The sequence below is a fragment of the Patagioenas fasciata genome, chromosome 6 (assembly GCF_037038585.1).
Source record: "Patagioenas fasciata isolate bPatFas1 chromosome 6, bPatFas1.hap1, whole genome shotgun sequence".
NCBI lineage: Eukaryota > Metazoa > Chordata > Aves > Columbiformes > Columbidae > Patagioenas > Patagioenas fasciata.
Window position 1 is genome coordinate 10,789,786 of NC_092525.1, and position 25,294 is coordinate 10,815,079.

At 42.2% G+C, this 25,294-nt stretch overlaps 2 protein-coding genes across 5 annotated transcripts in view; one reads left to right on the forward strand and one right to left on the reverse strand.

Moving 5' to 3' along the window:
• Window positions 1-25,294, forward strand: part of PRDX1 (peroxiredoxin 1) — a 341,280-nt gene that overhangs the window by 305,219 nt on the left and 10,767 nt on the right. The gene's annotated exons all lie outside the window — the stretch shown is intronic.
• AKR1A1 (aldo-keto reductase family 1 member A1) lies at window positions 657-24,168 on the reverse strand. 2 transcript variants are annotated; one of them, XM_065841961.2, is made up of 10 exons: window positions 24,064-24,151; window positions 21,245-21,287; window positions 19,858-19,953; window positions 14,031-14,150; window positions 12,244-12,395; window positions 9,352-9,547; window positions 8,575-8,774; window positions 7,733-7,805; window positions 6,192-6,278; window positions 657-2,616 (listed from the first exon to the last, which is right to left on the reverse strand). In XM_065841961.2, exons 3-10 carry the CDS (start codon window positions 19,945-19,947, stop codon window positions 2,551-2,553), a joined length of 984 nt encoding a protein of 327 aa, XP_065698033.1. In that variant the 5' UTR covers window positions 19,948-19,953; window positions 21,245-21,287; window positions 24,064-24,151; the 3' UTR covers window positions 657-2,550. The 2 variants fall into 2 exon arrangements, with proteins under 2 accessions (XP_065698033.1, XP_065698032.1); XM_065841960.2 differs by lacking the exon at window positions 21,245-21,287 and having other exon boundaries at window positions 24,064-24,168.

Genomic DNA, 25,294 nt, shown 5'->3' on the forward strand with positions numbered 1-25,294 from the left:
GCGGGACGTTCGGGACGAGGCCGCGCGGGTCCTGCTGGGAAATGTAGTTCCGAGAGCGACCGGGCGCCGCGGGGCCGCGCTGGGAAGTGTAGTGCTGGGGGAGGCGGGGCGGGAGCGCGGGGACACGGCGACCGCGGGGCAGCCGGCGCCGCGCGGCATGCTGGGAAGTGTAGTCCGCACCGCCCGGCCCGTCCCGGCTCCGCACGGCAGCGGGGCGGGCTGGGGGCGGTGCGAGGGATGGCGGACACGGGCAGGAAGGGCGAGCCAGGCCCTTGGACCCCCGGCCCGGCCCTCCCACCACATCCAGCCCAGCCTGTTGTACCCCAGCTTCGCCCCCAGCACACGCAGCCCCCAGACAAGGCAGACATGGCTGCGGGCGCTGTGACAGCGCAGACCTCCATAAAACTTGCACAGCGGCAACAAAGCTGCTGGAGGCTCATTCCCCCTGTGCTATTTTCAAGATAAAAGTTCGGCAGCTTCCAACGCGCTGCGTTAATCCAAGCAGTAAGAGCTGGGAACGGTGGGTTTAGCGGAGGTGCAGAATTGATCTGCTCTTCTTGGGAATTCTCTCTGCCCACTTATTTCTGTAACCAAGACTAACTACAAAAAGTTAAAGCCCTGACATTACAGGGGGAACAGAAACATCTCAAGAGTCATACAATGAATACAGCATTTATTTAAGACATGCAAACATGTAAGTGGAACTACATGCAACAAAAGCCACCGTTCCTGGCAGGACTGCTGTTAACATTCTACACAGCACAAAGTAAAACTGCTTCCCTACTGATGGCAGTAAAAACCATATTCAAAGAACCATGTTTGATCAGAATAACAACAAAACAACAGGGATTTCATTTCCCTTAGAAGGAAAAAATCCAGTTTAGTAAAGAATCCTAACTGAGCTGGAATGGCTTTCACCACTGCAGTAAATTCAGCAGGAATTGGGAAACACTTTACTGAGGAACAGAAATTCATTAGGTTTTACATAAGGATTACAAAAAGTGATAAGCAGGTTTGCTCCGGTTCAGCCGCACACTGAGAGGCCCAGGGCAGGAAATACTTGAGGAGCCATTACGCTCAAGGTGAATACACAGTTTTACTATAGGCCTACTATAAATGAGGTTATTGAAACTAAAATAATCCAGTTCTTAATTTTTGAGCCATCTGAATACAGAAGATTATTTTTCTATCTTTGCTATTGCTATGAGATTAAAAAGTGTTATTTCACCTACAGTCAGTTAAGCTTGCTTTATCCATCAGCAAATGGAGTTGTCCCCATGACTGCCCGTGTTTGGCATCAACAGATCTGAAAGAGCTCCTTTGTTTTAAATCCGAGAGGCCTTTAGAAACTCTGTCTTGCTACCCTATCTGTCTCTATGCAAATGGGCATTAATCCTAATTTACAGGTAGAAAAACACAAAGTGTTAACATAGCTAAGGCCACAGAAGGTATCACTCTCAGAGCATGGGTAGGTGCTAACACCTCATGCCCTTTGTACTAAGGTGGCTCCACAATTCATTAAGAGACCGAAACAAAACGTTGTTAGTGCTGGAGCTGCTCGGGAAGACAGAGGCACAGGAACACAATGGACTTGCCTTGCCCAGTGGTACCAGCAGGTCGGCAGCAGCAGACAGGACCGGTTCTCCCAAGCAGCAGCCAAAAATGCAACATTAGAAGGGAAGCAGTCATCTGACAGGTCTTTGCTCTTACTGTATAGTCAGGAACTAATTTTGGGACCTTCCACAACTCAAACTGGACATCTTTGGCACAGGGACACCGGGCAACTCTACGGTAAAAGCAGGACGTTTTCCTACAAGATTTTCTAAAAAGTTCCTGAGGCTTTTACGATGGGACAATCAGAGCTATTTCCAGAGCTGAAACCTATGCACGTGTCACAGCAGAGATGATTGCCCCAAAGGCCTGCTCCAGGGTATGCATTTATTCTCCTCAACTCTACAGGCAAATTAAAAAGAAAATAGAGAAGAGGGATTTCCAAGTCCCACAAGTATTCTAAAGGTGACAAAAAGCACTGGGCATAGCTGGTTACTTGGGTTTTAATGAACGGCTTACAGACATAGCACAACTGTAGCACACTTCAGTGAATTCCCTGTATAAAAATATTAATAAAGATATCAAAGTAAATGGCTGAGCAGTTGTTTAGCCTTAAAGTGATTTCACGCCTTTCCCTCTTTTTGTTTTTCATCATGGTAATAACTGAAGATTTCAAAACTGTTTCACAGGCAGTAAAGCCAAAGTATTGCCCCAACCTGCTAATTATGTGTTTGGAACTTGACTTCGCCTCCCCTGCTCTTCTTGTCTAAATCACAAAAGATTTGATGCTTCCAGGAACGAGCTTGCACTCATTGTAATCAATCCACAAAGTCTGACATGGAAGCTACAGGATCTCCAGAAAGAAGGTCAATTAGAAGCAGTATGTTGTAAGTAAATCTACTCAGGAAGGAAGGCCTTATTTGGACAGGATTTCTGACAAATTGTGGCAACAATTACTTTGTGGAAGAAAGTGCAGAGAAGCATGTTATTTCTGAGCAGTTAATAGGGGTCATTGAAGGGATAATGGGGGTGTCCAGCATCTCTTGCTACTAGCTTTCCATTCACCTGTGAAGTAAACAGACAGACTCACATCAGAAAGATAAAAATCCATTCCTACTCTCAGTTTCAAATTCTACATGGTTTAGATTTCTAAATCTTCATATCCCAAATATCTGGGAGCATTTCTTTCAGCTTAAACAAGAGCTGCTCCTCTACCCCTGAGCCCTCTTAGCATTCTTGAAATAAAAATTAAAGAAAACTAATTAAAAACAGAGAGAGATTTCTGTAGCCTAGAGCAAGAGCTTTTCTTCCAGCTGCTGAGGCTTGAAGAATTAGATTAAGAATAGTTAAAAGCCTCTTGCCTTATAGCCATTATTGAAGAAGCGTTGCAACATGTACCCTTCAAAACAATCAGAGTTTTTGCCTATGTTTCCATGATAGAGTTGCTGGGCTGTTAATTTTACAGACTGGTAAGAAGAAAAACACGGAATAGCTTGTTCAGGGTCATACACTGAAGTATTAATAGTGTCAATGAACTCCTACATAGCACCCTTTGTTTAAGAACATTTCCATGGAAGACCAGCTTCTTCAGCTATAAAATGGGATGTTCACAGATAATGAAACAGGCTCAGGCTGGCCCAAAAGCAGACATGGCCACACAGAAATCTCAGTTCCTACATCCCACCTCTAAGCACTCAGATGCCCAGCTTGCACATGTAGTTACATTAAGTCCATTGCAACACCAGCAACTTCTGAGGAGTTCAGGTAAAACCTGTAACGTTTGTGGGAATTTAGATGCAGCATTGGCAAAGAGACACACACACCTCCCTGGGTGACGGACCAGCATCATTCAGCTAAAACTTATACCAAGCAACTAATGACTGAATAAAAGTTATGTTAGAGAAATCATTGGGGGTTTTTTATTCATACAAATGTGATTTCTGTATTAACATGATGTTGGAGATCACTCAAAATGTTACAGGAACTTCAAACCAAGTATCCACTCGCAAGTCCCTCTATTAGCTTTCTGTATAAACCTGCATTTCAAAGCAACCACTGGGATCTCCAGTAATGAGTTGTTTACCGTGAAGACTACTGAAGTGTGAAATTAGTCACTTGGGGGCACCACAGAGCAGAAAAGGAAGATGTTAAGGTTTAACACTCGACTGATGCTCTGATTATAATAAAATAAAGCTGAAATGAAGCTGTCATCTCAGGGCAATCCTTAAAATTGCGGACAAAAGCATCACAGTATCTTCAGGTCTCCTCATATTGCCTTGAGAGCCAACAACTTCCTCACGTTCCTAGAATTTGTATTCCTTATTTTGCCCCCCAGTTTCTTGCCCCCACATATTTTGCTATACTGAACAGGTCTTCAGGTAAGCATTCTTGTTAGCAGCATGCCAAGACAGCAGCTGCCAGAAGCAATGTTTCACAGAGCTGATTCCAGCCTAGCCCAGGAATTTGAGAGAAGGGGGGCAGACAGCAAGAAATCAGCAGTGAACACATTCCAGGTCAGCTGTAGCTAACTATCAAAAATAGATCATATACAACACCATCACTCCTCTCCTGGCTCGCTAGTCATTCAAGTTTCCCTTAAGTATATTCCTTGGCCAATCAGATGTTTCCAAAAATTTGGATTTCAGGCTGGTGCAAGGTATGGCTAAACTATTTCCAACCTCTATCCAAATAAGTTGCTTTTATACTTTAACAGCTCATTAAATTGTTTACTGGCAACATAATAGCCTCTCCTCAGATTTTAAACAAAAACACAATGTGGAGAAGAGTGGCATGACTATAAGAACCTGTGGTTACATATCAACAAGGAAAAACTGTCTCACCAGGTATGACAGGAGCTGTGATATCACGGCCATATCACACTTTGAAATCCGGACACTCTAACTTAGATTCATAGAGGAGATAGGCATGAAAGGCTAGACAGGAATTTTAATTCACAGATGATGAAAATTCTTTCTGATAAGCTCAGAAGGGATGGGCAGGAAACAAAAGGTTCCGCTAGAGATCTTACGGCTACAGAGTCACGTTTTAATTCTCCTCATCCTGCTTCTCCCTGTCTTGCTATCTGACAATACAGCAGTATCTTTGAAGCCCAGCTGCATCACATTAGCCCCTTTTCTAGCTGAATGGGCTGGCACTTTGAACTGTATTTCATCTCTCCTTTGTGAATCAGTGTGACCTGATCAGGTCTCCCAGGTAACAAAAGCACATGAATTGTCCGAGCTGGCTACATTCTAACGTATTTCACAGTTTCACTGAGAAACAACTTTGTTTGCAGTAGCAAAACACTTGAAAGAAACATACTATCAGCACCAGGTGTGCTTGTTCACAGATAAGCAGTTTGGTGTACAGACTCCGAGCCATAAGCACAAAGATAAATCTGGCTGCAGGGATGTGAAGGTTTATATTTATGCACACGTACTGAAACAACCCTACAGTTCAACACAGCCTTGAAGCTCTCATAAGCCCCAGTAGGACAAAGTGAAGGCTGTAGCAAGCTAGCTACCCCTGATACAAGACATTCACCACATATTCACAGCTTCTCTTTTCTAACACAGACCAGTCACTCATGGGCTCTCAAGTACTCAAAAAACCTCAATGGTAAGTCCTGGAGAAAAGCCTTCCCCAAATAATTCCTATAACCAGTAGCTACTGACTACTGAATACTAATTTACAGGCAGACAGCTTCCAAATTTGCAGAGACCTACTGTATCTATGCAGCATACTATATGGTAGAGAAGGGATCAATCAGTTCAGACTCATTACAGCTCAGTTGCCACATGTTGCTCAGTGACACACCAGGGAACGGCAACAGCTCTGCTGTATGATCAGAAGCAGGACAACAAGAAATGAGGAACACTATGAAGATAGGAGACAACAAGGCATTGAAATCACTTTTTTTGTAGTGCAGCAAAAGGGACACGGTTAGGTCCTTTAATAAAAGAAAGGCCAAGAAGCCTTCAACACTTATAAAACATGGGTTTCTCTACAACCAGACTGGCCTCATTTAGCACATGAAGTTTCATGTGACAGAGTAAACTACTGATGTGAAAAGATGCTGTGGCTAATGGATCTGGGAAGAAAAATAACACAGCCTAAGCCACACTAAGGAAGGTCATTACATCACATGCTGAAAGGAGGGACAACCAGCGGAGGGGACAAATTCCCTCATGTGACTTTCACAATGGATGTGGAGAACCAGTAGCATCCTGGCTCTTCACTGATCTTAAGAGGTTTATGGTGTGAAGTAGTTGGGGACAATTGGAGCAAGGGGCATTTCTAGAGGAATGGCCTGGACCTTGGGCTGCTTGTACATGAGATGGAGAAATGAGCAAGAGTTTGGTGAGGTTTGAAGATGGTGACTCTGGCTAAAGGCCCATGGACAGGTGGGTAATGAGAACTCAAGAGAGCTGCCAGTAGCCAAAACAGAGAAAAGTTTTCAAAAAGCTACCTTTTTCGTACCCAGCTTTTGAAAAATGCTTCATTTTAGGCAGTCTAAACAGACTTAGTGCTCTTATCTATAAGTAGTTCTGAAAGGGACAGTATAAGAAAGAAAACTGCAGAACCCCCAAGTTGTGCCCACATGCACGTAATCAAAACCATTAGAAACATGAGAAATTTACCGTAATCATTGGCACAATGTAACGCCAGTTCTTATTCAGGCTTCCAATGTGGCTCATCTCCTCTTCTGTGAGGTTGAAATCAAACACCTGAGAACAAAGGGCAAGAGGCTTTATTCAATAACTACAGTTTTTTCTTATTTAATTGATGTTGAATTTTATCTCTTGGCTTTGTTTCCTTTGTAAGTCACAACCATCAACCTGTGCCACGAATTTCCTCAGAGATTCACAAGCAACAGATCTAACTATAGAGGCAGAAAAGTTCATTCCACTTCTCAATTATCCAGAACAGAATGGAACAGCAGCAGTAACCCAAGACATTTCTGACTGTTTCAGTGTTTAATTTCAGGTGCTAGTGCAACAACACAGTTGTAACCGAGGCAAACGCACACAAGACTGGAATAATTTATTTAAGCTATAGTTACATAATATTTATTTTGTACGTTCAAAAAGAAAATCTACATGCTACATCAGAGTTGCAGGATCCTAGTGTTAAAACTGAAGTAAATTAAACATAATGCAACTTTCAATATTTCGAACACCTTCAGAAGCTGCAACTTGGGTAAGTTTGAGACTCAGATGCCTCAAATAGAGGGAAATTCCACGCAACTCTGATCAACAGATTGTATGTATCTGTAGAAATCTTGGCTTCAGGCAGTATTAGTCTTCTGTTCCTAAATACGGAGTTACAATTAAACCTGCTTCATAATAAATACCAAAGCCTGAGGTGTTCATACACTTGCCAATTCAAACCTTATGCTGACACTGCACAGAACTCTTCCACAAAGACAAAACGCAGTGGGGCTGTTCCTCCAAGTGCTGCCTATTCAGTCAATATTCTGTTCCCTGAATAACTGCAGAGTTCATTGGAACTTCTTGACATTTCTAGCAGCAAACTACATGGCAGAAATTGCTTTAATGGGAGTAACCATTACAGAAACAAGTCTTAACTTAAAACCAGATATATAACCAGCCAATCGGTATGATTAAGGGCTGAAAGAAGATCACAGGAAGTGATTCAGAGACTTCCCTTGAAATGATTGGAAGTCAGAGTTTTCCAATAATTTCTAAAGCGAACTGTGAATTTCTAAAGAGAACTATCTCAGAGCAGAAGTGAATCACACTAATTTTATTCCTTCATCATCATTAGAATGGCAGTTTGCTGCAGAAATAGTTATCAACCCTCACTTGTGGGGCAGAACAGCACTTACTCAAAAATACAAATGATTAAACGTCATTAGAAGACTCCCTTGTTTGATAAATTTGTATCTCTGATAAATTTCAGTAAAGATTTTAAATTTAGACTTCTACCAAAGACACTCTTTACCTTTTGATAACAAGACTGTGCATGTGCACACTCATACTCAGCTGCTTAAAACACAACAAGTTTGTTTTCCAAAAATCTTTACCCTCCTAAGCATGTGCAGACATTGATGAACAAGAATGAACCAAGAGGCTCAGCTTGTTGCTCTGCAAGGAGCAGGACAATATGTTACTCACACAGAAGGGCACTGCTGCAACTCCCTTCCTCCTTTTAAACTTACCTGGAGATTCTGCTGAATGCGAGCAGGAGTGACGCTCTTGGGAATGACAACCACTTTACGCTGCACTTGCCATCTGTTCAGAAAAGAGAGATTTTTCTATGTGTGCAGCCCAAGAACCATGATATTTTGGTTGAGTAGTAATCTCTGGCAGCAGCGATACCTCTTATGTTTCTATGTGGAATAAAAATACCCAGAAGAGGGCTGACGTATCACTGTTTAGTGCTAGGACCTACTAAGTCCAAGCGCAAGCAAGACAGAAGCCATTGGACTAATCAATGAGGGGAAGACGTTCATGTCTTTGAACAAGCAAGTGTCAGGTGCTTCCAGCTAGAAACCCAAGAAACAGAAAAACATACTCAAGGATTTTATGCAAGTTCTAACACGACAACCACCAAGAAACCAGGAGAAAACACAGATACCTCAAAAGTGCCTGTCTAGTGGTTTGAGCACAGTCCTGAATGTGTTCAGCTGGCAGAGCAACTTGCTGCTGCCCAAGATTGTGCTAGTGGTATCAATAGATACAAAGCCAGGGAAAAAATGAGGATAAAAATCCAATTTTACTTTACAAGGTGCTGATCACATTCTGGATATCACTCAGTCATCTTGTTTCTCAGTATCCAGTCGCTGGCTTTTGCTACATTAAACAAAACAGCAAACAGTTCTTCAGTGCAAAGGAGGAAGGTCCTTTCCTCAGCCTCTCTTCCTGGGAGCCCATGTAAATGCAGCAGCAAGAGGTTAAGGGTTCAAGTAACTGACTGAGTCCAAATTCAACAGGTAGCACTCAAATGTGGTACACTGCTGCCCAAATTGTCCCACTCCATCATCTCTCAATTGTTCTGTACCTGAGGATGATCTGTGCAGGCGATTTGCTGTATTTTTCTGCCAGTTTTTTGATCCCAGGTTCTTCTAGAAGCACGGGCTCATCCGGATTTTTCCACATGCGATCTGGAGAACCGAGAGGACTGTAGGCAGTGACAACCAGTCCTCGTTTCTGGCAGTGAGCTATCAGCTCGTTCTGAGCTAGGTAAGGATGGCATTCCACCTATTGAAACAACCCACAATGAATGGCTGGAGAACAGATATTAATCCAAATCTCTAAACAAACAGGAAGCCAAAAGCACATCAGAACCAAACATTTCACAGGTCATTCCAGATTCTGCAAAACCTTTTGAGGATAAGCTTTAATGAAAGAATGAAAAAGCATCTGGTAGGTTAAGTTTACAGAACTGATCGTCTAAGTTTAGAGTGGATCTTCCCCATGTACCAAATGAGTCATTCAACAAGCAAGGAAGCTCTCTACAGAATGGATTCAAGTTACTACCCCACAGTCTGTCTGTCTTATAGACAAAATTGTTTCTCAAAGGGCAGATGAACTCTTCCACAGACCTGTTCAAGTAAGTAGATATAAACAGCCACAGAACATGGACACAGGCCTCCTCCCCAACAAATTAATCTGCCTCGGAAGATCACCTCTGTGTCCCTGTTCCTGCAGAGACGGCTATATTCTTCTTTGTACTACGCAGCTTCACGCCTTGTGCTAAACACATAGCATTGCTTTGCAAATCCTTCACTCATGTACACGTAGGAAAGGTATTTGTCCTCTCCTTTATTCACCTTACCTGGAGCACAGCTGGTTTGACAGTAGCCACGCTTAGTACATCATCAATCTGACGACTGTTGAAGTTTGACAGCCCAATGGCTTTCACAAGACCTTTTTCCACCAGCTTCTCCATAGCCTTCCAGGTATCCTTGTAATCAGTGTAATCATAACACACCGTGTTATCAGGATTCTTTGGGAAGAGATTGTCCCCTCGTCTGTAGCATCAAAGGCAAAGTATAAGCACATATACCACATGACTTATGTTGGTCCTTCACTAAAAGAAACTTTCCTCAAAGTATTCTCAAAAGCTTATACATAGTTTGGAGGACAGAATACAAATTGAGCTAATTTGCCTGTTGAATTCCATTATGCTGACTTAACCTATAAGAAATTATTTCACATAGAGTCTTTCCTATAGAAACTTGTTATACAGTACTTTGAACTACATGTGACTACATGAAAACCGATAAGCCACTGCACACACAGCAGCAGCTCTTTGCATATTTTGGTCCTAGCAAAACAGGTGATTTACAGAGCAGCAGCACAGAGGGCGGCATTGGTTTTTCAGTTTGTTCTTGAGGGAGGACTGATATTCTTCATAGTCTGTTTAGCTGCTACCAAAGATATCCTGTTTTAAGAGCTATCTAGAAGATACTGTATTCAAAATACGCTTGTTTCCCACTCTTTCTGGATTCTGTAGCAGTGTCAGCATTCGATACAAGTGCAGATTCTCAGAGGTGTTAACATGCACATATTCATTGTAGGCTGGATGTGTTTCCAGTTAGTCATAGCAACCCATTTAAAAATCAAATTTTACCACACCACCACAACCCCCATGAGCAAACAAAAAAACCCAGACCCAAATAACCTGGTTCTGCCAGGTGACACCACCATACTGCCAAAGGGTTCTGGAAGAGCTCTGCTTCACAATCACCGCAGGGCTCTGCCAGCTCAGGCCTCAGAAACTGTCTCACACAGCTTTAATTCGGCAGCAAACAGTGTGAGAAATAGCATCAGCTGGGGACAAGGGGAAAAGGTTCTTGTTCACGTCATTGATAAATCTAGAACCAAAAATAACTCTAAAAACCTTACGGGCTCGCAATTCAGAAAAGCGGCCTCACATATCAAGAGTAGTACGTTAAGTGAGATTAATTTTCAAGACCTAGAAGCACTGCGATTTTCATCCAAAGTCTATTTTAATTTCTGTGTAAATAACATCAGTTTGCTCAGCTTCACAATAAAATAGGCATTACAGATAACCACATATTAAAATAGTTGGAGTAGAGCTACTGGAAAACTGAAGAGTGAAGAGTTTGCAGTTAATAAAGCAGTTTCATGTTTTCTACAATGTCAGCTTTGTCAACAGTTTCCATAACATCAAGTAAACTGAAATACTAGTAATATCTGAATATACATCATTATTTGTGTTATGATCAAAGCAATGTTTATTAGTTTTGTGTTTGTTTTGGTTTTTTGTGTGTTTTTTGGCGTTTATTTTTTCCCCTCCTCTCTCTCAATTAACTGGAAATCAAACCTGTTTCACAACAGGGGGAATTTTGAACGGTTCTTCCTCCAAACCAGCTCGAGTTGGAAACACTTCCTCATTCTGGTATGCTGAGGAACATATTTATTTTTTTATCATCTTTCCTCCTACTAGCGCTGTATGCTTTGTAAAAGTCAGTTCATATGACTAGAAAGGGGAAAAACACATCCTCGGAATTGCAAATAGACAGAAGCCCCTTAATCGGACAGGGTTTCCACTGCTGATTGAAGTCTCCATACAAACACCTGGACAGGAGGTTTATTCCCCCCCTGGTCTTTTCCTGATTGCAAGAGGGGGAAGAACTGCTTCCACACCTCCCAGAAAATAAAGCAAGGAACTCCGCTGCTGATGGGGCTGTAGGGTAAGTGCATTTAGCACTTGAATGGAAAACTCTCTCATCTTGTATTTCCTCAAATCATGCAATTACTGCAATTAAAGCGTCATAAGAAGTCATTTTCATTTCTTCCTCATACCAATACCACGATACTGCACGTGCTTGGCCACTCCAGTACAGCTAACAACTATCAGTCAGGAGAGTTGTCTTCCTTGCAAAGCACTTAATTCCCATTTTGCAGATAAGGAAAAGCTACGGCACAAAGCAGCTTCGATATTTCCAAGGTTACCACAGAGGTCAATGGCAGAACCAAGAAGAGCAGCCACACTTCCCTGATGTCTAGATGAAGACACTAAACTATTTTAAACTTCTAATATATTTTAAACTTGCAGAATTTACCTCACAGCGAGCCAAATTTTCAGGTAGTACAAGATGACAAGCTTCAATATAGAAACTTGTCTCATGAAGATTTATTACTTTTTCCCAGTTAGACTACTTTCAGTTACCTAACTTTGGCACCCATGCCAAATTGTCTCAAGTTTAGCAATCGTAATTTCATTATGTAGTCGTTCTCACAATTAAAAAATTTAAGTAATTGCTTAAAGATTTTAAATGAAGACTTAATACTTATTTTTCCAGCCTCATCATTGCTAAACAATGAGAATAATTATCCCTTTTCTATTTATAATATTTCTACACAAACCCAGAAGTTTTGTCCTCTCTACTGTATGTTTATCGATGTGATACAAATCTAACAGCAAACAAATTCCCACCCAACTGAAGTTCAAAGAATGAAACTCAAGCAACTGTTTCTGCGAATGAATGGACCACATGCAAGTGTACAGGTTATGGGTGGGAAGTGTCTATACGACAGTCCATAGGACTGCACCATTAGCCACACTGAAAAACACCTTGCAGGCAGAGTAAAAAGGAAGAAATGCACAGCCCAGAAAGAAGCTCCTCAGGACACAACACCAGCCACTTATGCAAAACTGAGGTTTCTGCTTTCTGTGCTCTTTCCAGGTAGAACTTACTCAAAGGCATGAGGCCAGTGCATGAGGTACAGGTCCAGGTAATCCAGTTTCAAGTCTCCAAGTGTTTTCCTTAGTGCTGGCTCCACATCATCTGGGTGGTGCTTGGTATTCCAGAGCTTTGATGTTACAAACAGGTCCTCTCTCTTAATAACCTTTCAGAAAAGGAGGAGATCATAATTCACTGGATGAAGTTCAGAAAGAGAACTCCAGCAATTCCCCAACTAGCTTTAAAACTAGTACAACAACATAAGTGGTTTGGTTTTTGTTGGAGTTTTTTTTGGTTTTTGGTTTGTTTTTAAGGTAACACATGGAACCTACAAATTAAACCTTTCAAAAATACACTGGATGGCAAGAAAGAAATAAACACTTGCATTAACAAGTCCTAAAGTATAGCAAATACTTAGCAATTTAGTAGAAGGTTTGAAAAACAAAACAATCCTGCCCTCCACACATACTTTTCTCCAAACCTTCCAATTCAAGGGTTAAAGCCACTACTAAGTGTGATGTGGCCAAAATAAAGATTGCTGAGTTTATTCAGATGTAAATTTTGTAACTTGCATTTAACAATTCACACATTCTAGGCACAACCAGTTAACTTAATATACTCATCACATGTTACAAACCAAGAATGCTTCTCATGGAAAGAGTGTGGGAAAATAGACAGAAAAGTTTCCCCAGATCTCTGCATTGATGTTTCTAAGTTCTGGGAGGAACACACGAAGAACTGAGCACCCTGTACCCTGTATGGGAAGGGTAAGATGTAGAAATGAAACAAATGAAAAGTTGGTTAACTAGGAAGTATAAAAGACAAAAGGCAGATCATATTTGCAAGCTGAAGCACAGAACACCATGAGAGGGCACTTCTCACTGACTTACATAGGACCAAGCTTCACTCAAGTCTGTACTTTGTAGAAGATGGAATTATTAATTGGTTCTTCTCCACCAAGCATTCAGTTATTTGTATGTTTCACATATGACTTGTATTCAAAGAGAAAGATGTTTTAAAAATTCTAGTTTTAAGTCAGCTAGCTAATACAAACTGAATAAAAGAGTCCTGTGCATCCTTTTACTAGTTACCATATCTAGCAGGAAGGAATCCTTGGGGCAAGCTGAAAACAGGCTCCCTCAAGCTAATCACATAACAAAGAGGTTGCCCTAAAGCCAAGGCAAGAGCAGCAGGAAAGCCGGAACATAAGAACGTTCTTTCCCAATCCTTCTGGCCCCTCGGGCCAACAAGAGCAAGGGGATGAATTTAAGATTCCACCTCAGGTCATCCATAAGAATGCCTGCCACATCGCTTTTTATTTAAGCCACTGCCTCTCACTGCAGGCCCCAGAGTCACAGTTACCAAACATTCAAATGCAACCATATTTTTAAGTACATATTTACTCATAGTTGGTGTATAACCAAAAAAACAACAGTTGCCAAACTCGGCGTGGCTACCCACCACTGCATGCTGTTCTAGACTGGCAAACTAGAGTAACTTTTCATATAAAACATGGCAAATATATTCCACTTTAACTAGGGATTCTTGGAATCTCCTGTTTTTTGGAGGCATTTTCTGTAGTTTCCCTGCAAATATTCCTGACAATATTTCTTTCTCCTGACAGTCAGGATGGTTATAGAGGAGAGAAAGTGCTCTTTCATGTCTGCTCCTGATTAATAAGAAACAGCTGGGATACACCAGGAGGAAAATCTACAAATGTTCACTTTACAGTCTACTTTCAGGTCACAGTTGCAAATTTTGATATAACACACAGTCCGCATGGTGGTTCTTGTGTTTTTACCTTGTTGGGCCCAAGGCATTCCTGGAAAGCCTCTCCAATCTCTGCTTCATTGCTGTAAGCTGCTGCGCAATCAATGTGCTGATAACCCACACTTAGGGCATATTTCACTGCCTCTTTCACCTGTAATCAGAAACAATCCAACACAATCAGTGAAAGGGGACACACGATTGGAAGGGGAAAAGAAAGTTAGGGCCTTAGTGAACAACACACCCAAAGTACAGATCTACATAAGGTCATGAGACAAACAGAGTAGGACACTGTCCTCTGTGTTGCAGCTTTAGCAGTGAAGAGCCAATTGCCAGCAGATAATGCAGGAGTAACACGAAAACAGACCATGCACACAGGCCAAGCGTGCAGGGACTCAGCAGACAGAATTGGGATTCCTCCTTAATTATAGTTGTCTCACTTGCCTTAAACACAAAATGAGCTTTAAGAAGTAGTTTTCAAATAAATCATGGCTTAGGAAGAAAATCTCGAACTAACAGACCAATGAATCAATGTCAATCAAGGCACCTCCTCTCTCCCAGTAAAGAAACAGCCTGTTTTCTAATTCCAGAATTGCGAGAGTTTGGGTTTGGCTTTATTGCTAACACTTAATTTCCAAGATAATGCTATTTCATGGCACATTTTTCCTTCACGTCTCGTTCTCACTGATTGCACAACAGTGGAATATGAACCCTGTGGCTTGCAGGGGATCTCTTGACCATGTTCACAACTTTCTGTTTTGCTTTCCACATTGCTGAAAACGAAGGTGTTGCCAACAGCAGCACATCCCTTGCAAGAATCAAGAATTATTACATCATTCAGTCACCATCATCTCTGGGTGATGAGCAGTTAGTAAAATCTATTTCATTTAACTTCCAGTGGGCAGTAAGCATGTGTTCTCCTTTACACCTATCCAACTGAAACGCTACAGTTAAAGTACATGTTACCTGTACAGTGATTTCTATACATTGCTCTCCATTGACTTGCCTCTTGAGACTGTGGGGGACTGTAAAACACACTGTGTATAATGCTTGATGCAACAGGGCCCTAGTGTATTTATAGAGATTACGTCTCTCTTGTCAAGAGATAAAACCTGTCCACAAAGGTTAGAGAGAGATTGATTCCTTTCAACTTAATAAAAACGGATTTCATTTCTTTTTCTTGTCAAGAACTGCAGTAAAGGCAGACACAGGATATTCTGACCGCATTCTTTGGCATTTTGAGAGGAAAACTCGAACGCAGATCAGTTTCCCTTACCCAGAATGACAAAGCACTTCTATTTCAACAGTGAAGTAAGCTCTTCCCTTCCCTTGCAGGATGGTTTTCACAGCCCTTATTTCGCTTTGTTAAAGACATTCCTCAGAAGGTCACCACAAAGTCAAGGTAATTCTGAAATCATTTCCAACACAGTAAAGGCTTTTCAGACTCAATATCCACCCTCCCAAAAGGTGAGCGTTGTGGAAAAGAAAAATAGCGATGTTCTTTGTCTGTACTAATCCCCCATTTCCTCTATCAGGATAACAATTTTTCAATCCAAACAGGCACAAGATTTGCCTAAAAATGAAAGCAGGCACCATGTGCAGAAAACTATGGATAAGACATTCCAAACGTGGCTCTGCAAAGCAATAAACAGGAGGCTGTATTTCCGTTATCAGCAAGTTTTGACAAATTTCTAGCACTGAAAAACTGAGACTGACCACTTAAATAAGGTTTGCATTTGCGCAGAATCTGTGTTTGTGTAAGCGATTCTCAGCGTACTGAGACATTCCAATGTGAAGAGAGTTCCTGTTCTACGCATAAGGCAAACAACCAAGAGAAAATGTGCGAAAAAAGCATTTCTGGAGAGGAGGAAAAAAACTAACAACAGATAGATGTAAATTTAAGAAAAATACTTTGTTTTAACAAGAATTCTGTATTTTTGAGGTTATGTTCAGACAGGTACATGCATTTCCTAGGGGGCAGAGGAAAAAAAGGAAGAAAAAAAAATACTAGAAAAGCAGTTGGAGATGCATATGCCTCTGGGTCTCTGGTGTTGTGAAGTAACAACAGCCAAAGGATCCTTCAAGCATTCCTTATACTCTTTACTTCAGTCTATACTGCTATAGAAGGGGCAATTACTGAGTTTTGCATCAGGCAAGTTGAGCCACACAGCTTAAGTGTGACTCACAACCTGGCACCACATAACTGCAGAAAGCAGGACTGAAAGAACCTCAAGATAGAGTCCATCCTCACTCCCCACAGCAGGGCCAACTAAGTCTAAACCACTTCCACACACACTTGTCAAAACCCTTCTTGTTCGTGACAGGCCGTCTATTCCAATACTTAGACATCTTTATCTTCAGAGCCTTTTAGATGTCTAACCAAGATGGTCCTGATTCCACACCCTGTTTCTCACAGACATGAAATCCGTCCCTTCCCCTTTGTGAGGGATTTTTGTGTGTTAGGAAAGCGTCAGCATGACTCCTCTCAAACCTCTCTTGACCACGTAACTGTAGCTTCCATCACAACTCACCTTTCCTAAGCCTTGCATCACCGTTGCTGCTGGCTCGACAGCTGGGTCCTGCTTTTCTTGATGTGGTTTGCCCAAAACCAGCCCCTGTATTGCAGCTGAAGCTGTATAGCACTGCATAGCAAACTGTTAGGAACTACGCTCCCATTTATACATCCTAGCAAGGAATCTGGCCTTCCCACCCCTCCTTTTATTTTTGAAGATGAAGAAACACACCATTGCTAAAAACCAGTGGCAGATTGAGAAACAGAATCTCTAAGTCCCAATTCATTATAATATCCATTATTAGATTTCCAGTTCTTCAATTTGCCCATTACAAGGTAAAAACACTAACAAACCATCTTTACACTTCCAAGCAACACAGAGTTCAAGTGATCATGGAGCCTCTTCTGCACAGCCCCAAGCCATCCTGACGAGGCTTTCACACCAACAGTTTCACTCAATAATACCTGGAAACAACAGGCTCTGACAGCCTGCCCTGCTGCCTGAAATGCTCCCATATTTTAGCAGTTCAAGTATATTTGCTGACAGGAAACAGGGAAAAAACAGATCATCAGTCTGCATGATATCCAGATGCAGTATGATCAGAACAGAAGTGTTGCAGTACCACGGTTTGTACACACTGCACTAAAACTTGCTGAAAAGGAACTCTGACCACCACGGAAGGAATGGCAGCTTGGAGTTGATATTCTCTAAAATAGTTTCGCCTCCTATACTTTAGATACAGAATCCAGGTTCCTTCCTTAATGTACACCAGTAGTAGTGCAAGGATTCTCTAGATTGCCTAACAAACTTTTCAAGAACTAAACAGTCTCCTCCATAGCTGCAATCCTGTCACAAGACACCCAGCCTGACTGGTTTTCTGAGGCAGACATTTCCTCTTCAGCTTTTCTGAAGTTTCACATAGACAAATACAACATCCCTCAGCCTCACGTCTCTCTGGCCAACAGAATCAGCCTCTGTCACTGCAGGTTAAGCTGTTCATCTGGGGGGGATCAATCCTCAGGGTTGAAAGCACGGCCCACTTGAGAAAAGAGAACAAAGGATTAAAGAACTACAGATAATCAAGCTCCAATATTAAAAAAAAAGCGCTACTGATATTCTTGATGCTCCTATCTGAATGGACTTTGCTTTGAACTCATTCATGCTGCCACTTCATAAGCTTTTGTGCTTGTTTCCTTCTGTTCAGTAGCACTTCATCATGTTCCCATAGTAACATGTGAAACAAATTTATCTTCTAACATTTGATCATGTAAATCAGAAAACATTTTATTATTAATTTCCCCTGTCTGATCTTACCATGTAGGCTGCAACGAGACCATTGTACTGGACAGCTAAGATCCAGCTACAAGGACAAGGCTTGATTAGGATCAGCAACATCAATAATAAAGAAATTCATCAAGACAGCAAGGTCAAGACCAAAAAGCAGCTTGGCAAGGAAAATAATTACAATCTGCAAAATATTTACCTGAAATAATTTAAAAGCAATCTACTTCCACTCTTGCTTCTAATGCAGCCCTTGCATGAAAGAGCTTTCAATAAATAGCTTCTAGTTTGGAAACAACTAGATTAAATACAACCAATAATTATTCTTCTGCTCTGTAGGTTTTTGTCTTAGTCTTCGATTCACAATCACAATGATTCTCCCTGAACTACATTATGTCCTTTTAAGGGTAAATCATTTGGACACACTGCCAAATTGCTGGTCTGTATCTGAATTTGATAAAGCTCCATTTAAAAATGCAAACAGTTTTGAAAAGTGATAAATACTAATTTATTTCTTCCACAGGAAAGGAATAGCACCAACTTCTGTAACTCTGGTCATTTTGACCACACTTCCTAGATCATGTTTCCAATATATTCTAGGAATAAGTTCTAGTAAGACTGTAAATATTTCACAGAAGTGACTCCCATTGGCTTCTGTGGGACCCCAGAGAAGTTCTCTGGATCCCATGCGGGGTTCAGCTGCCAGAAGTGCTGCTTATCATGGCAAAATCCATCTGAACTAGGTTTAAATTATGCACAAGCGGGATCTCTGCAGGTTGTTTTATAAGACCGTACTTTCCTCAGAACAGTTAGCACACAAAATAAACAATACATTCACATTTTGTTTAGTTTCAGGCATTTGTTTTAGCACAATGGACATTAAACTGCTTTGCACACCAATTCATCCATTAAGTTCCTGCATGTTAATAATCTTAATTTAGCTGTCAGTTTATGTTTTAAGTACAGAGCTGAACATTCACCCCTGTCCTCATTTAAGAGGTTGACTGAGCTTTCACACCGGCTCAGCGTCCACATTAGCAGAGCCTCTGTTCCCAACAGATCCACTGTCCTGACAGTTGTTTAGACAGGCAACCCAACAATAAAAATGGCTCTGAATAGATTCAATTTTTATAGCTCATTTCCCACCTTTTCCTGTAGCTGGCATGAGCAAAAAGCACAATGGGCCATCTTGAGAAGAGCTTTAACTTTCCCTCTCAGTCAGGAGCACAGTGTCATCTGACACACTCAAAAAAACATCATGAAGCTAATACAAAAGGCATTAAAACAAGATTAAAACCAACAAGTCCACCAAGCAAGAGGACACTCCTGCTGGACGCGGCACATACCTGCTGTGAAAGGCAATCTCTGCCTGCAGGAATTTACCTTTTAAATAAAGGAAACCGAAAGGAAAAGACAGACAAAGGGAAGAAGTATTACAACAGGAGGTACAGCCCGTAGCATGCAAACATCCCCAATGACAGTTTGCAGCAACACACAATTGCTTCCAAGTGTGGTGTCTGCCAATTCATTGCATTCAGAAGCAGAGCAAATGTCTAATGACACGTTACCCTTCTTAGTCTAAAAGTAGGATGACACAAGCAAGTTCTTAATTTTTCTGTTAAATGTAGGCTGACCACTAAAACAGGAGTTAGGACAAGAACAACTAGAGTTCTTGCCTCCCAAAATAATGCTTTCAGCTGAGCCATCAGCCCAAGCCAGAGGGACGTCTGGTCAGACTGGCAGCCTGAGGCTGCCCAGGTCAGGCACCATATTACAGCTACAGCACTGTCTTGGCTTTTCATTGCACTCACCGGCATCTTTCATCTCCCAGAGCACTGTTGCCTGAAGCCTGGGTTAACAAGTCTTAATGGATCTGCTGCCAATGCTGCTTTTGTGCCTTAAGGCCCCAGTCAGGCAAATCTATACATACATTCCACTGACTTCAGTGGATCCAATATTAAAACCATCCAAGTGAAGGACTCAGGCCTCAGATCTAGGATCTTCAAAACAAGTGCACAAAACACAAATACTAGTTGAGAGCACAATATTGTGTTTTTCTCTGCTTACTTGGCCACGGTCACTTTTCCAAGTTCCCAGTCCTATGAGAGGCATCTTCTGCCCAGTGTGGAGTGCAACGAAGCTGCATGCTGCAGACATTTTTGCCTAAAAAAAAGAACAAACTGAGTTTTGCCACAATTCAGTAAGTTGCAACAATTTACCTTTTCTATGCAAACCCAAAAGTCATAGAGGTCCTCTTGATGCTAAAATAAAGAGGAAGCAGGTTCTTTACAGTCTTTACTGGTATAAAGGAGACAAACGGTTACCCTGGAGAGACTAGAAAAGGAAGCCTTTATTTCATCCTTCTTATTCTCTTTTCTCCTTTGCAATGCACAGGTTTAAGATTTCTCACTGTTGAGAAGTACAAAAAGAAGCATGCTGCAATAACATACAATTAACAGAGAAGTTCAGGTGAAAACATGCCTTTTTTTCCTTTTAATCAGCAGTTCAGCATTGATGAGGCAGAAGGGAGCAAGAGATCTTTGTCTGCCCTTAGTGTACAGTAATTTTATGGAACCTCTGCACTAAGTCTTTCACCAATTTACTACCAGTTGGCTCAGGGAACAAGCTCTAATTACTGCTGCAGTTGGGGATAAACACACTTTGTCAGAAACAGTTGGTGCAGGTTAAGGTTTGAAGACCGATCCAGGCAGGGCTTTCATTAGGAGTGAGTGGTAAAGGCATTTATGAAGGCATAGCCCAGAAAAACAAACAAGCGTTCCAAAGAATATCACTGCTGGAGGACCAGTCCCATCTTTTTTATGCCACATATGTGTTTTGTCATCCTTGAATCCAAATTTTCACCAACTCAGAGCTGAACTACAGCTCATTACCAAGGCTGTCCTGCATTGTGAAAAAAAACCAGAAACATTTTGGCTTTCTCTGCAACAAGCATAATTGTTAATGAATTGTTATAACACCTGCAACAGGCAAATGCTACCAAATGAGAAGACTACTTTAAAAAAATCCCTCCCTAATGTGAAGTCAGGACCAGCAGAGAGGACAAAATGGAAGTCCTTTCAAAGCTGGACACTAGGAAATAACACCTCAGTACACAGAACACATAAAACTGGTGTATATATTTTTTAAATCATTCTGACACATAACTAGAAATAGCTGTGTGTAAAGTGAGCTAAAATGCAGTAAATCCTTCCATATTTGTGTCTTTTTAATCCCAAAATAACGTTGTCTCCTGCTCTTTTCTGTCTCCATGCTTGTTCAGAAAGGGACATTATCTTTTGAAGAGCTCAAAGATTCCTTGTTCCCATTCTGCCAAAATCTGCACGTGGACTCTGATGGAAATTCAAGACTAAGAGCTCAACTCTTGCATAAGATGCATTTCAAGTACAAACGGAATGCAATAACTAGCATTGCTATTACAAAAAGCATCACGCACCTGATTTAACGCAAATTCACAGAGGAGAAGCGTTCTTCTGTTACTAAAGGGAGAATTAAAAAGAAAAGATTATGTAAAGTCAGTTGTCACTTTAAGCCTGGGCTTATCTCTCCTGCTTAGCACTGCGATATCTAAGGATTTTCCCTGTGAAATTCAACAGAACAAAGGTCCAGCAGGATCTTCCATTACCTCCTGCTGGCTTTATCGCTGTTGTGAACAGCAATCTGTTCACAGTGGCAACGCTTTTATCAAAAGGGGAGGTTTTACAGCGTGTCCCAACATCCTCACAATCTGGTCAAACTTATAAAAAGGAACTGCACTCAGGACAAGCTCCAAACCCAGAGAGCTGACTTCAGCAGATGCTGAGGAACTCAGGTCCCAAGTTCAACTGCATCCAAACTCATGAATGTTATTTAAAAGCAACAAAGAAAACCAAGCACGCAATGTTGGTTGAATGGCTGACTATGTAGGAGGAATGTATCACAGAATCATAGATTCCAAAGCACAGCATTCCCACAGCATAATATCCCAAAATAGCTGGGCCTTCTCCACATTGTTATCATTCTCCTCAGATAATTAAGTCCCAGCTGATGGATGTGCTCACACTGAAAGTTTATATTTTCAAATTCTTGCTTAGCTTCTCAAGCCATGTTTTTGTAGATTTACAGCCCACAGCAAACGTTCCCATTGTTTCACAGAGAGCTAACAGATTAGTTGGACTGATCCTGACCTGAAGGCCCTTGTTTACCACAGAGCTGGTGATCCATGTAACAGTCAACCTGAGTAGGTCCAGGCTCGTCTTGTGCTGTGCTTCGCATACAGTGTGGCCTTCAAGCCTGTGCTGGGGGACACACAACCCATGGCTGCAGGATGAGCCCAGACAGCTCATTGTAAGGGAGGAGTCTGCAGGCAGCTCCCACTTGGTACCTGTGATTACACAACCTATGCATCCTCGCCTTTACCTAAAAAACGCAGAAGTTCTCGTGCAAGCATTCTTTTTGTTTGACAGCAGAAATGATGCATAGAGCTGTTTTCTTGTAAAAGAATCCCTAATAGCTCAAGTGACTGAAACAGGGTAACCCTATGGACAGGGTCCGTGCACAGATCAGAGGAGGCCTGATCAATGCCGCACAGCTCAGGGCTCCCAGCACCCAAAGCGATACAAGATTTTCAGCGCGACCCTCTTTCTTCATAGGGTAGCTCTACCTAACAGCGTTTGAGATGGTACTTCACAGAGCCTGAGGGCCTTTCTTATCGGGATTGTAATTGACCAGCACCTCCTGGTGCAGAACAGCAGCTAACAAAAACTATTAGCTCTGGATTTGCACTGAGATGTATTAAGCCCAGGTGCCGGTGCTAAAGACAATCAGTGAATAAAACTACGGGTGTTCATCCATTTTTGGGGGGTAGGAAGTATCTTTTGAGCCTGCACAGCAATTCTGTAGCCAGCTACATGCAAGTGGGTGCTTTTTATCTGAATTTAGTTGCTTAAATAAAGAAACCATCATACAATACAACTAAAGACTTAAGGCTTTTTGATTCACATTGGTCTGTGACACAAGTAAAACATAAACCTTATGCTTTACACAACCATGTTATGCAATCACCTTAAATGCAACACTCTAGCCCAGAAGACAAGGTACACGTTTAATCAATAACTAGCATCAGCACATTTTCTAAGAACCATCTTGCTTCACTTAAGTGTTGTATATTAACATTGCAGAGAAAGAAATACAGCTTCTGAATGAACAGAAACATGTGAGAATTTGAAACACTTGAAGAAAACACACTAATTAATACTTTCCACTCAGATTCTTCCCCCCTAACGAGATGTAAAATAAGTACAATGTCTGCTAGCCATCATTATTTGATTCATTAAAAAGCTGGAAGCCTCTTTTCAGAAGGGCAAAGATAAAAAGAAACATAGAAACAAACTCATTCTGGACAAAGCAAGATGTGGTTTTGGTTTAACAACACCCACCTATTGCTATACGCACATAAAAGAATTAAAGCGCAGAGTAACTCAGAGGTGGTGAGAGCAGCCTGGCCAGGATGCATTAACCACCAGAGAAGTGTAAACTACACCTGAGCATCAACCCACACCAACAACTCATTTTCAAACCAAAGCAAGAACCCTTCTATTGGTAAAACACAAATAAATATGCATTACACAGAATCCCAGAATGTAAGGGATTGGAGGGACCTTGAAAGCTCATCCAGTGCAATCCCCCCATGGAGCAGGAACACCCAGCTGAGGTTCCACAGGAAGGTGTCCAGGCGGGTTTGAATGTCTGCAGAGAAGGAGACTCCACAACCCCCCTGGGCAGCCTGGGCCAGGCTCTGCCACCCTCACCAGGAACAAGTTTCTTCTCAAATTTAAGTGGAACCTCCTGTGTTCCAGCTTCATTACCCCTTGTCCTACCATTGGCTGTCACTGAGAAGAGCCTGGCTCCATCCTCCTGACACTCACCCTTTACATATTTATAAACATTAATGAGATGACCCCTCAGGCTCATCCAAGCTCCAGAGCCCCAGCTCCCTCAGCCTTTCCTCGCACGGGAGATGCTCCACTCCCTTCAGCATCTTGGTGGTTCTGCGCTGGACTCTCTCCAGCAGTTCCCTGTCCTTCTTAGATTAATAGCTATAGATATGCAAATGTATATATTGAAAATACAGAAGTCCCTGCTACGGGATCGTTTCTACCCCTCAGAGCGGGGAAAACCCTCCAGAGCTCGGCTCCCCCGCAGGCGCCGAACGTGCCCCTTATCGAGGCGGCCCAGGGAGAGCCGGGCCCGCCCCGCCACCACTCCCGCACTCACCCGCCGCCGAGCACGATCTGCTGCCGGCAGCGCCGCCGCCCGCTTGTACCGCCCGGCCCGGCTTCCGCTTCCGCCGGCCAGCGGCCACCGGGCAGAGCGGCGCCTGCTCGGGCGAGGTTCACCGCAGTTCACCGCGGGCCGAGGGGCCGGGCCCAGCTCACACAGCGCGGGGTGTAAAAACAAATCAAAAATACAGTAATAGGTTTGTGTCTCCCTCCGCCGTGGCGGCGCTGGTGCGGGTTTTCCTGCCAGGACGGTGTTTGAAGCACCGACCCGCTCCCGGGGAATTACCGGGTTTGCCCTGTTTGTCTCTCGCTCTCGGTTCGGTTCCCATCAGGAAATGCAAATCGCCCGGACTCTCCTATTTACAACCGCACACCAAAGTAATAAATCTGGTGGACTGCACCACAGAGGGAAGCTACGGCATACAAGCCTAACAAAGACGACGTGAGGTGTTATCTGTTTATATAAAAGTCTCATCTGCTATTTGTTTTGGCCGCTTGAAGCTGTTTTTCCTGAAGGAAGACAGAATTTCCCCAGTTTCATTTGCAGCCCTAAATATTTGGACTCCAGGGGAAGCACACCACCAGTTACACTTGTTTTGCTTAAGCTTTTGTGCTAAAAGGTGCATAAAGAAGAGGCGCTTCCTGAGGGGACTGAGGCTCTTTTTGTTGCAGGTGCACAAGAATGCATTTCCTTATTTGTCCAAGAAGATTGAAAGTAAGATTAAAACAAACCATTCAGCACAGTGCTTGCTTCTGTGTGTGTACTGTCTTTCTTGTGTAGTCAAAGATACAACCTTCATTGGGAGCAGACTTTGGCCTGTAATAGAGAGAAGACCGTACACATGATCTTCAACACAACTAAAAAACCATAAAACCAGTTTTTGATTTTACTCCAGGCTTCCATTTTAACTCATAAACATTCCGAATTTGAAAGTAGTAAGATTAGGCCAGAAATAAGGTAATATATCTATCCAGCAGGGCTTTGAAGAGGCTGTTATTTATTTTCAGAAAGATATTTCTGCTGCAGATTCTTTGCTGTTCTGACTTGAACGGCTCAGGAGGCTTAAAGGCACAAAGGTTAATTAATCTCTTGGGCATTCACATGACCAGACTTTTCTGCTGTACAGCCTGTTTTGACAAATGCAGGAAGGTGGAAAGAGAGCGCAAAGACAATACAAGACAATTAAAAGTAACAGGAAGTAGAAAACTGAGAAGAGGAAATATTA

Excerpts from the sequence above, each read along its gene's own strand:
- AKR1A1 (XM_065841960.2), bottom strand. The coding sequence starts at position 19,947 with ATGTCTGCAGCATGCAGCTTCGTTGCACTCCACACTGGGCAGAAGATG. Across the intron at positions 14,151-19,857 it reads GGAAAAGTGACCGTGGCCAA|GTGAAAGAGGCAGTGAAATA; the intron begins GTAAGCAGAGAA and ends TTCTGATTACAG. Across the intron at positions 12,396-14,030 it reads AATGCCTTGGGCCCAACAAG|GTTATTAAGAGAGAGGACCT; the intron begins GTAAAAACACAA and ends CTTTTCTGAAAG.